The sequence below is a fragment of the Mycteria americana genome, chromosome 16, assembly GCF_035582795.1.
Source record: "Mycteria americana isolate JAX WOST 10 ecotype Jacksonville Zoo and Gardens chromosome 16, USCA_MyAme_1.0, whole genome shotgun sequence".
NCBI classification, from domain to species: Eukaryota; Metazoa; Chordata; class Aves; order Ciconiiformes; family Ciconiidae; genus Mycteria; species Mycteria americana.
The window spans coordinates 7,399,556-7,411,826 of record NC_134380.1 but is presented as its reverse complement, the minus strand read 5'-3'; the positions used below and the strand labels follow the sequence as shown (position 1 = coordinate 7,411,826).

Below are 12,271 nucleotides of genomic sequence, written 5' to 3'. Positions count from 1 at the left end.
GTGATAATTGTGCTAATGAAACACCAGCTAATTATTGAAAACTTGATTTTTTTTTTTTTTTGCAGCTGCATAATAGGATCTTTATTTATTATGCCTTCATTAAGCAGCAATGGAGGCTTTTAATGAATGTTTGATTAACACAATATCAGTCCTCTTACAGCCAGGTGAAATACCTACTTTAAGGAAAGCCACCAGAACCTGCCATGACTTCAGATCCCGCCTCACCCCCGTTAGCGGAGACACCCGTTTAAATCAGCGGGGTGCCCAAACGCAGCAGGGCTCTGCGGGCAGCGGGGCACAGCCCCGTCGTGGGGGGGCTTTGCCATACAAATGGCCCCAAGCATCTCTTCACAGCACCAGAAGTTGGTCTTTTCCTACCCACTTGGAAAGCACACGCCATTTTTCACCTCATTGTGTTTCCCCTTCCTCAGGGGCGGCTCTTCCAACGCTCCTCAGCACGTTTCGGCAGCGTGGCTGTGCCCGGTCCCGTCCCGCGGGCCTGCGGGAGGTTACGCACTGCGGCGTAGGTTGTCCCATCAGCTTAATTTCCTGCCTACAGGGCAATGGATCTTTCCTCCAGTTGCTACATGGGATGCAAAACTCATCCCACTCTAGGCTGGGATCAAGAGTTTAAGACCGATCAGCTTTGGGATCTGGATGAGCCAACAGTGTCTTGCTAGGCATGTAATGGACACTTAATTTAAAGTCTTGGGTTGTAATAGAGAGAGACATGGAAAAGCCATTGAAAGAAAGCACAGAAACACTTTTCCTTCACAAGGAAAATCCCACTGAAACCAACAGGAATGCAAAAGGTAAGGGATGCAAGAAAAACACGATCCAAAATCCCTACTGCGGGAGAAGGGACTGTTCCCTCTGAAGCCCAGAAGTCAAAGTCCATATTTCTCCAAGGATGTTACATCCAGAGAGCTGGTAAAGTTCTCCTGCAGAGGAAAGGATGGAGGCGCTGGAGGAGGGTTCTGGGAAGGAAGGGGGGCACAAAGGAGGGGAAGGAACAAACCCACGAGCGAGGACAGACGGGGACAAGGGGACATGAAACCGGGAGGATTACCAATGGAAGAATACGCTTTGGAGATAATATTATTAGGAAGTCCCTCGGGAGAGGAGCTTTGTGCCTGACAAAGAGGAGTCATTGCTTGCTTCAGAGAGAAGCCCCAAGGGTAGGGACCTGAGAGGTCAGGCAGCAATTTCAAATCAGCAGCTCGATCAAACGGGGTCCCCCGCTCACCTTCCCCACACCGCCAGGCTTGAGTTAAATCAGAGAACGTGCAGGCAAAAATAACCACGTTGCATAAAGTCCTGCGTGTGCCTCTTGCAAGAGAGAAGCAGGTTACCAAATAAAAAGAAGGGGGGGGGGGGCGGGGGGGGAGAAACTCAATCCTGCAAAATATATTGCTCCGTATTTAAAGTTTGGAACAGGTCCTTTTTGTTTCTGAACTGCTTATATACATCTGCTGCCTAGCAACTGGGGCTGCAAAGCCATGCACTAAAATTAACGAGGTGCTTGCAGATTGAGGAAAGGCACTCAAGGACCAGGGAGATAAAGGCAGCAGCCCCAGGATTGTGTTTCAGCCCAGAAATCTGAAGGAGAATGGAAAAACAAAACAAAAAAAACCCAAACCCACCCAAAAAACCAAACCAACTCAGAAGAAGGGCCAAGTGCAATCACAGGAGGGGGACGCTGGGGTTTGTTTACAGCGAGAGACGATCTCTCTATTAATTCTGCTTAGGAGAGGATCCTTTGTGTGCTGGCTAGCAAAAACCAGAATGAGATCTGTTTGCAAAGCTACACGCCAGCAAAGTTGAATAAACATAAACCATCAAGGCCAGACCTGGCTCCCAGCCTCCAGCAGACATTTGCTCCCTGTCTGCTGCAGGAAACCTGGGGTGAGCTGAGGGATCTCTTGATCCCATTGCAATTTACTGGAGGAGCATAGAGAACTCAGAATAACAAGGGCGTGGAAGGAAGATTATTATTAAAATACCATCTTCAAAGCCAGAGATATACAATAGCACTGTAATCAGAGTCACAAATTATACAGATCTGGTGTGAGTTCACTGAAGTGGCTGTAGTTGGGCAGAGCTGGCCAGAGAGGGTTTGATCTTTGGAGGCTGCACTGGATCCGGGTCCTTGCGCTCGCCTCGCAATACTGGCACGAGCATGGCTGGCTTCAGGCTGTCTCAGTGCTTTCCTGAACCAGAAGTTACTCCCCGATTTACACTGCAGTTAAAGCACGTTTGCAGCTTACGTGGAAATCCTGGAGCCGGCTTGGACCGGCCCGGTGCTGCCCTGGCACAGGAGAAGCAGGGGCAGGTGATGGGGCAGCCCTGCTGCAAAAGCCAGCCGAAAGCAAATTTAGGGGGTGCTGCAGGCAGTTCCCCTGACTCCAGGGAAGATGTACCCTCAAGGACGTGGTTATTGGAATAAAATCACAGCGCGTTACGCCAGGGCATGAATTTACAGGGAGTTGCGCCATGGTACCAGCTGGCCACAAAGCGAGCACAGGATAAATTGCTGCCCAGGGAAACAGGCGGACGGCGGCTGGGTGTGCGGGAGCGGGAGCATGCTGGCGCGTGAGCACGAGGATGCTCTAGCATGAAAAACCAGGCTGAGCCAAGGACCAGAGGTGTCAGCCTCCCTCAAAGACCAGGGGTTGGAAAAGGGGCTGCTGCATTTAAAGGCTACGTCCTTTTCTCTAAGAAGTGGGTGCCAGCAGGTGATCTCCCACTTCAGCGACCTTCAGAGAATCAATTTGCTAGACCGAACAGACAAAGGCTTGGTTTTGAAGCCATCGTCACAAGCAGACAAGGAGCTTTTTACCTCTTCTCGCTCGGGCAAGGGAACATTGTGCTATTCGGGAGAACCTGGCAGTGACCTTCCCTTTGGCTGAATGGCGGGGGAGGATTTACAGACAGAAACAACTACAACAATAACAATTAAAAAAAGAAAAGCACCAACACGGAGAGAGACAATACACAAAATAAAAAAAAAATTTATTCTTGCTATCTCCTGGTATGACTCCATTAATTTAACTCTAAACTGTGCTCCAAAAATAATAATAAAAATGACTCTGTGCATAGCTATTCATAGGGTGGTAGGATATTATGATACACAAGCAACAAATCCTAAATACTATTTAGTCACCCCAGAATGCTCATAAAAATCAGAGATAGCGTGTAAAAGCACAGCCTATATAAACAGATCCCAGTGAGCAGTTTTAGGTTATATTTACCTCTCCAACCCCCTGGGCAGGGTGTAAAGGTCCCTCCCCTTACTGATGTTCTTGGACAGTCGGACAATTTTTGCAGAGAGCGGGTGGGCATCGCAGGTCCCCCACTCTGGGGACTAGGTGACATGCTCACTCGCTCCGAGCTGGACAGTTAGAAAAGCAGTAGGATGAAAAAAAAAAGGTTGAGTTCAAACCTAAGTGCCCCCCTGCCCTTCCATGAAAGCCTCCAGCAATCCAGGATGTCTCGTGGAGGTTCCCAGCCCAAGGAAGCAGCTGGCAGAGACCAGAAATCATGTACTTTAAAATGCGCAGAGCATTGCAGGGCTGGATGCAGGAAGAGCTCCATAAATGCATACCATCAAAAAAAGATAATCATGTCACTAATCTCTTACCAGCCTGAGTAAGTTTTCAGGAGGGGCTTTTAATCTGGCTGACAAACACGGTGAGAACTGTTTCAAAGACACTGTCATAGCAGCGATCCCATCTGCAGTGCCTGACTCACCGCTGAATTCCCACTCCTGCATTAATGCTAACAATGCTTTTCATTTAAGCCCTTCGTTTAGAGGGCTTGCTGTATTAAATTGCACCTTGGCTAAGAAAAAGAAAGGAAAAAAAAAAAAAAGGAAGAAAGAAGACCTAATATTTTCCACCACTTTTTTTAATGTACCACTCTTGCAAACGTATTGCTGTCCATCTCAGAAATCAAATTCCAGGATCTGGAGGCCCTGAAACTTTAGAAGAAAGCAAAGGCACAAGTGTGAGGACATTACCTCCGTCTGGAAACCCTCTACCAGGATGGCCACCAGCAGGTTAAAGAGAACATAATTCCCAAACGTCATGAGAGCGATGAAGTAGAGAGCAGCCCAGGAGGAGGTCGATGCCATGCCATTGTAGAGAACCTTGTTCCAGTCTTCCTGGGTCAAAATCTGCAGAAGAAGGGTATCAGGAAAATGGAGATACTGGAGGATTGTGTGCTGTTTTGCCTGAGCCTGGCTGGGTATCTGTGCTCTGGATGGGGTCTCCATCGTAACTATAACCCACTTTCGGGGTATCCATCGTAACTATAACCACAGGAGGACAAATCTGGCCCAAGCCATCTTCTGAGCCAGAGAAGAGACAGGACCAAAGCGACCGTGACTCCCACGCTACCGGTAAGGACCCTGCCCAAACTGCCCTGACTCCCGCCCACCACCAAGGGATGCGTTCAGCCATAAGGGAGCGCAACATCATGTGGGTCGGACCTTTCCTTTGGTCGGCCAGAACAGCTCAAAGTCCTTCACAGATCCAGCAGTTACAGAGCTCAGAGCTGCTAGAACAAAAAACTGCACGTATCAATTATGGGCTTAAAACAGATTCTGTTCTTTGTCGAGCTATCACTGCAAATGGTCCTGATCACCTCCTCTCCATCTCCACCCTCTACACTTACTTTCACCCACCCAGCCCATACCCTGCAAATGCAAGAGCCTCCTACCTTGGCAGCCCCTCCTCATTAGCTTTCTGATGTATTCTGGAAAACTGTGTGAAAACCCCTGTGTTCCTGCACTTGTGGTTTTGGGTCCTCTCCCTTCCACGGCAAGGATCTTCACTAAGCTCTGTCAGATGCTTTGGAAAACAACCCCAGCCCCTGCAGCCCCAAAAAGCACTTGAGTTGTGGCATTTTCCATTTTGTACCTGGAAAACAGTGACGATGGCCCAGAGCAAGGAATCAAAGTTCTTCCTGTCGGGCAGCGTGTCGCCATCTCGCTCCGAAGCAAACTTACAGCCAAAGAGATGCATCCCCAGGATGCTGCACGGGAGGGAAAGCAGGGGCTCAACAGGAGATGACATCGGTCTCCTAGTAAAAACTAATAATCATACAGCAGGGCTGACTGTGTCTCCTGATTTCACCTGGGCAATTTTTTTAATTTTTTTTTTTAAAAAGATGAATCATTCGTTCACTGAAAAACACACCTTGAGATCATGCAAACCAGTTGTGAATCTGGGTCAAATCTGTCAAACAGTTTCAACCAAAAAGTATGCCCGCTCCTTCTTTTTCTTCTGCTTTGTTTTTTTTTTTTTTTAAGTCAAAACATTTTGTTTTAACATTTTCTAAACAAAATGTTTTGACTTTCCGTTTCGCAATGACACATTTTTTAGCAAAATATGCTTAAATTGAATTAGGAAGACAGAAAGGGTTTCTGTGAAATGCCTGAATGAGACATATCAGGGGACCCAAACCAGCTTTTTCAATTTTGACAGAAAACAGAATACCTTTCATTTAAGATTGATACTAAAGAATAATTTGTTTTCCCCTGCTCTCGGCCAGTAACCTGAATAATCAAATTATCTACAGCTCTACTGAGCACCACGGCTGCAAATGGTGGCTTTGAAGTGAAACATCTCACTGGGAGAAGGGACATTATTCCATGGAAGAGACTGGCTTTCTTCAGCTTTCCCAGTGCCTGGATTGCTAGAACACCGGCGTTGGCTGTTACAAGGAGACAGGCTCTTCTCAAAATCTAGACCAAAATCCAAAAATTCGGGGCTATGCCAAGCCTATTTCTAATGTTTCCACTGCAGAACCTCACTTCTCAGAAGAAGAGGCCATGCAAGAGCACAAGCACCACCACAGCTGACTTTATTTTAGGAACATCACCCTCTCCCTGGCAATATTTTTAGCACCAGGCTTTCTGCTAGTCGGTAATAGGACCGCTGTCTTGGGGTGATGTCAAGGAATCATCCAGCTGAAAGATTTTCCTTGTAAATCATCTTGCAAAGACAGATGTCTTGCTTGGCTAGAGTTAAGAGAATTTAGTCGGGGCAGCAAGCCATCGCCAGCACTGGCCAGCGATGCTGCTTCTGGGACTGTTCAGCTCAGCCATGCCCTGGTGCGGACTCTTACATCTCCTCACCTCGCCATGGGATCCCGCCTAAAAAACCCAGAGCAACCTCAGGATGGGGAATTGGAAGCGCTCACCTAAAGATGAAGATGAAGAGCATCAGCAACATGCAGAATGTGGCCACGTTGTCCATGGTCTTCATGAGGACTACGAGCTGGCGCTGGAGGGCTGGCATGAAGCGGACCAGCTTCAAAACTCGCATGAGCCGAAAAGTCCGCAGGACCGAGAGCCCCCCGCCTTGCTGGCCCACTATCTCCCACACGCTGAGGGAGAAAAAAGGTCATTGCAGGACAAGAAGACAAAGCCTAACGCCAAGGCATGGAGCAGAGGAAGCAAAGGGAGGGTGAAATTCAGAGAGAAGAGGGATGGAAAGCAGGCAGAGACGCACTGCCAATGCCCCCGGTGAGCTGGACTCCATCCAGGCTTGTAAAGAGCAGAGCCCCACTAGAGTGTCAAAAACACGCCTGCAAATCAGTGGCTGCAGCTGCAGGGGCAATTACAGCCTTCGCACATGCCAAAACACCAGACAGCTACTTAATCGGGCACTGGTCGTACCATTTGGATCCTAGACTTTCCCAGGACATTGGGACTGATAACTTTCCGCTTGGGCCTCTCTCTAAAATGACCATAAAATAACCCCAAGATGTGTGTTAGCAATCACGTTTAACTGCATTAATTTACAGCAGAGAAATATAAAGTGTCATAGGAAGGTATTTATGCCCACTCTCCATTACTTTCTGTTTAATTAAACAGCCAAATGAGGGGAAACACGCATAAAGAAAGCTCTAGGTTTGTACCTAATCACCACAATGATCCCATCAAAGATGTTGTATGGATTCTTAATGTAGCCAAAAGGACCATAAACGAGGACTTTCAGCAGCATCTCCAGGGCAAAGAGGCTTGTGAAGACTATGTTGCTGATCTCCAGGGCGTTAGTAAGCTCCTCCGGCTGGGGAAAGAAGAGGAGGAAAGGGACACAGTAAACAGCACAGGTCCATTTGTTAGGCATATCCAAAATTACACCTGGAAATACAGCCCCAATACCGCAAGTATAGGCATACCGATGCTAATGGTGTAGCGAGAAAATGGTAATAGCTCACTCAAAGCCCAGAAGAGAGAAGAAAAATACTATGAGAGTATTTAAGGTTTATACACCCATTGTAAATTGAGCAGGTAAATCCAGACATGGACTTCACGTTAATCACAGCTTTAGTACCACCTCAGGAGATTTATGTAGAAGTGGCGTGTACCGAGCCTTAACGCTTTCACATCCTCCAAACCAATTCTCCTTATGCGGAAGGGAAGTTGGACTGTTTTCTCACATAAATATCCTTTTAGGGCCTGTCTTTTTATTTAGTACCTCATCAAAAGATTTAAGCTAAGATTTTCAAATGCAGAGATTTGAGGTGCTATAACTGGAATGGCTCGAAAAACTCATTATCAGGAAGCGCCAAATACTGCGACTGAGAAAGGGCCCAATCCTGGCCATTCAGACTGGCAATCTAAAAACAGAGATACAAAAACCCCCCTAACAAACAGACTTCCCATAATCTTAGACCTAAATTAATACCTTTCATGTTTTTCTAGCATATTTCACAGAGGGTTCCCAACAATGCCTGCAGACACGCAGCGCTGCACTTTCCCCAGCGGGTGGGCAGACATTATGGGAAAACGTACGGCAGAAGACAAAAACCGGCGGTGTAGTCTGTTTAGGATCAGTCAGTGGCAAAGACAGGAGCAGAATCTGCAGTACCAGATCCCTTCTCCCCATTTAATCCCAACACACAGCCGCAACTGCATGTTTCTACTTAAAGGCTTCATTAAAACCAAGAGACAGCATCCTGCTGGCAGATGGCCACGGGGTTGTGTTGGCAATGCCGAGGTGCCCCACGGGGCAGTGGGCTGGCACAGTTCACAAAACACCTTACACGCACTGGGTGCTGGATTCCTCTTAGGGGTAGTTTGGCACCTAACTCACTCGGATGCTTTTCTAAATCCCCACGTGTAACCACCCATGGCTTTAGATGCCTGAACACCATGGTGGGTTACAGCCTGATGTGCAGGATCACGGCAGCTACACCACGAGAAGAAGCCGATGTCCAACGCGTGCTGTTGACTGCTCCCACCACTTACATGAAACACCTTCATGGCTGGCCAAAAATTTCCTACACCAGGCCAGGAGCTGCCATGCTACGGCATATGCTGTGGCACGAGCCGTAGGGTTTGACATCAGGTAACCCAAGCCCAACCCAACGCCATGGGAGCCAGGAGAGGGGATGGCTCAGAGGCAGGCTCAACACTTGATCAGCTGTGTTTCAGAGACCCAAGAAACTACAGCAACCACAGACTTCACAGGTACGCTCTGGCAAATAAACAGATAAATCCATATGGGTGTTCAACTCTTTCTTTCTCAGGGTTGAAGTCTCCAGGCACAGCCGGCCAAGCCCTTGCAGCTCAAGTTCCTCCAATGCAGTGTGATGGTAGATGGGGACCCAAATTGGTCTGATGTTATCTCAGCGTGGTAGTGTAACCCCTGGGGACTTGCACTGATACCGGTGGGAGCTTGTGATGACACAGCAACGATCACAGGATAGCAAAGGGGGAAACAGCAGCATTGAAAAGAAAAAGTAATAAAAAAAGAAAAAAAAGAGAGTGTTGAACACTTCCTATACCTCAAACATCCTCGCTGAGGAACGGATCCCTTGGCTAGAGTTTGCTGAACACACCAGACATACGGCCCAAATCACCTCCTCGCTGATCTAGAGCTAAAATACAAATGCTCCCGCTCCCGATATTAAACGCAGCCCTGGTTTAAAATCATATACCTACGGGAACACTCAGACACAAAGTAATAAATAGGCCGATAACTTATATGTCAGGCTGCACCTCAGGACAATTTCAAATAGCTGAAATTCTACCTTAGTCACAAAAAAAATGCCAAATCATTCGTGAGAGCCCCAGCACCGATGCCGGCTGTGCTGTTATCATTACCGCAGCGATACTGCTGGAAAGGAAACAAGTTCCTGGAAGCTTTCCTCCTCATCCACCAGCGCCACTAACCCGGGCCCCAAAGGCTGATTTCCACCCTCTGCTCCCTCTCTGCGACCGCGCTGCCAAATCTAACCTGCCCCGCAGGCGCAACCCAGTTAAGTCCCTCTGCGCGCGAGCAGCGCCCGGCATCGCCCACAGCCGCGGCATCCCTTCCCCACGGGGGCTGACGTGGAAAACCCAACCAGCCCGGGCAGGGATGTCACGTTAATAGTGTGGATTAATGAAACCTTGCACTTCGCGAGCACCTTCCGGCTGGAGGTGTTATTGGGATGTAGAAATCTGGACAGGAGGCGCTGGCAGGGCACAGCTGGGTGACACGGGGAGCCACGGGGGGAGTAGCGCTTACAGCGCAACTCTCCCAGGACCCCCAGCACCCACTGGAAGGGCCGTGACCCCCGCCAGCCCATGAAACATCTCTCCCAGCTCATGAGAGCCCCAAATACCCCTGGCACCGGTGCGGGACGGCTATGGGTCAGCCCATGCAGCGTGGCGACGCCCAGCACCCGCAGCAGCACCACATCCATCCACCTCCCCCTGCTTCACCCCAAAAAAGCTGCCTGGCCCTCCACTCCTCCTCTGCACGCTCTTTTCCACTTCCCTCACAGGAAACAGTTTTTAAGATCTGAGACATTGGGTGCCCATAATAAAAATGAAGAGTGGGATCTCCTGAACCAGAGGTGAGAATTAATATCCAAAAATCTACGATTAACGGCCAAAATGGGTTGAAAGAGGAAGGGAAAACTTTCCTTTCACCCAGCCAGGAGAAGAGGAGGCTCTCCAGGGCAGCCTGGAGCTCTGCCAGGGGAGGGCGAGGCGAGCATCTGCTGGAAGCACACCGCAACCAGACCCAGCTGAAATAGAGGAGTTATTTTGCTTTGGGAAACGAGACATCCCTAAAGAGTTGTGATGGGGCGATGCAAATTACTCGGAGGATTTTTGCAGCCAGCTGTGGAGCGCTCTCCCCCAAGCCCCTCGCTCGCGCCCAGGGGGTCCCCAGGGCAGCTCATAAGCCCCTGCAAGAGCTCCGCGTCCCTTTCAAGGGACACGTCGCTGCAGCCAGTCCATGGGGCACTCGCCTGGATCCCTGCCACGAGCACCACTGGGAATTATTTATAAAAACAGAGGTGGGCTGAGAGCGTGATCCCGCCCATTGCAGCCAGGCAGTGGGGATTCAAACACTTCCGAGAATGCCAGCTACGGGATTTCCATGCAGCCTGCATATAGATAATAAAACTGTTTATAAGATGCTTTTGCTCTAGAGAAATCACAAACATGTCTGAGACATCTTTCCTTAGACATCATTACAATACAGCAGGAAAGTGGCTTTTCTCTCCCACGGGAATTGAAATTATCATCCCATCCCAAACAGGAATGCAGAGTTTCAGAACTGGCGAACTGAAACACTTTGTGCCCAAAATTTTGAAAGCTCTCCCCTCCATTTCAGTCCCTATTCCCTTATCCATTCGCTCTGTACCATAAAACAACTGAAATTAAAAAACATAAATAAAAGTCAGCTTGAAAAAGAACATGGAACTTTTTGTTCCCCAAATGTTCAAATGGATATTTCAAGTATCTCAGACAATGTATTTCAATAATTTTTTTTAAGCCAGTTCACTTCATGGTCCCCTCCCATGAACAGCTTCAAGTTTGATAAACTGCCATTTTCTGACAATAACTGTCTAATCAAAACAATATTGACCAGCTCTAGACATAATGTACCTGGGAGAGTCACCGACTCCCGGCACACAACCAGCTCCACAGGTCCTCGCCAGGCGTGGAGGAAAAGAGCCGGTAAAATCAAGCAGCTTTTCCCCTCTGAGGGCCACAACATGGCAGTGGGGGGAGGTAGCATCCTTCCTTCGACTAAATGATATATTTGGAAAACAAACCCTTCCAGGAACCCCCCTGGAAAAGGACATTTTGCAGGGAAGCAGAACCCAAGGTGCAAACCCTGGGGTTTCTTTGCAGCACAAAGCCTCCTGCCCATAACCCCTATTACAGCACGTCTGCCACAGCCTCAGCTTCTCCATTAAGAGAAGAGTCTGCTAATTCTCTCATCAGCAGCAGCAGTGACTAATTAAAAGGAAAGCATCCTACGATTAAATGAGCAACACCCAGAAAGAGCGAGATACAAGCGCGATTCAGCTGTGGCACAAAACACCAGCTCTTCTGATGAGCCTTTGGTAAATACTGAATTTTGTTTCCAGGACGCCTCACCTTGCTGGACACACGGACGTGGTGTCCTGGATAAATCATTCCCTGTTAGCTTTCTGTTTGTGTAGTGTCGATTTGTTGATGTACCAAACCGCACATTGACAAGCTCTGGCAGCACATAAAATAGGAGCAGACAGCACAGTATCTTTCATAAACACCACGCGGCAAACGAAGGCGGCGGGGAGGAGGCAAGCCATGGGCGCCGGCCCAGACGTAACCCTGCCTGGCAGGGTGCAAACCGTGGCGGCGAGGAGGGGAAGCTCTCTGCACCCTGCCTGGAGGTTGCAGGCGGGGCTGCCTGGCACCGAGCAGGGCACTGCCGCGGGGGAGAGGAGGAGGAGGCGAGGGAAGATGTCCCCAGGTACTGAACGTGGCCTCGAGGGGTATCTCAGAGCTGCACCAGTGCCTTGCCCTTTTTCAGCATTCAGAAATAGGCTGTAATGCATTTCTTTCTTTTTTTTTTTCTTTCTTTTTTTAAACTGAGTAGAAGCTCACGAGCGAGGTTTCCGACGGCAGAAGGGACGTGCTCCATTTCCATCTGGGCACGAGGCAGCGGCACACGCTACTCCTTCCTGCGCACAGGGCTCCGAGGTGTCTGCTGAGCAAGCGAGGCTGCAGGCAACAAGTGGGGAAAAAGGGGAGGACAGGGGCTGGGGTCATTAAAAGCACAAGCCCCGGGGGCTGTGTTCCCCAGTTCCTGAAAGACAAGCCCTGCTGCATGACGAAGTGCAACCGAGTGCCCTGGCCGATGGTGCACAGAGCTTACAAGGCTTCTACTCCTGCCTTCCTCCAGCCATGACCCATATAAGGCACAGGCATGGCACAGGCTCTTCATCATCATCAGACCTGCACCCAGCGCCGTGGGCATGTCTGGCATGG

The 12,271-nt window shown here is 49.1% G+C and overlaps 1 protein-coding gene across 1 annotated transcript in view; it reads right to left on the bottom strand.

Moving 5' to 3' along the window:
- The window catches only part of CACNA1G (calcium voltage-gated channel subunit alpha1 G), a 101,182-nt gene that overhangs the window by 59,219 nt on the left and 29,692 nt on the right, over positions 1-12,271 (bottom strand). The window contains exons 9-12 of the mRNA XM_075518657.1: positions 6,925-7,076; positions 6,205-6,390; positions 4,920-5,034; positions 4,019-4,174 (exon numbers count right to left, since the gene is read on the bottom strand). Coding sequence (XP_075374772.1) covers positions 4,019-4,174; positions 4,920-5,034; positions 6,205-6,390; positions 6,925-7,076 — 609 coding nt within the window. The remainder of the gene's footprint in view (positions 1-4,018; positions 4,175-4,919; positions 5,035-6,204; positions 6,391-6,924; positions 7,077-12,271) is intronic.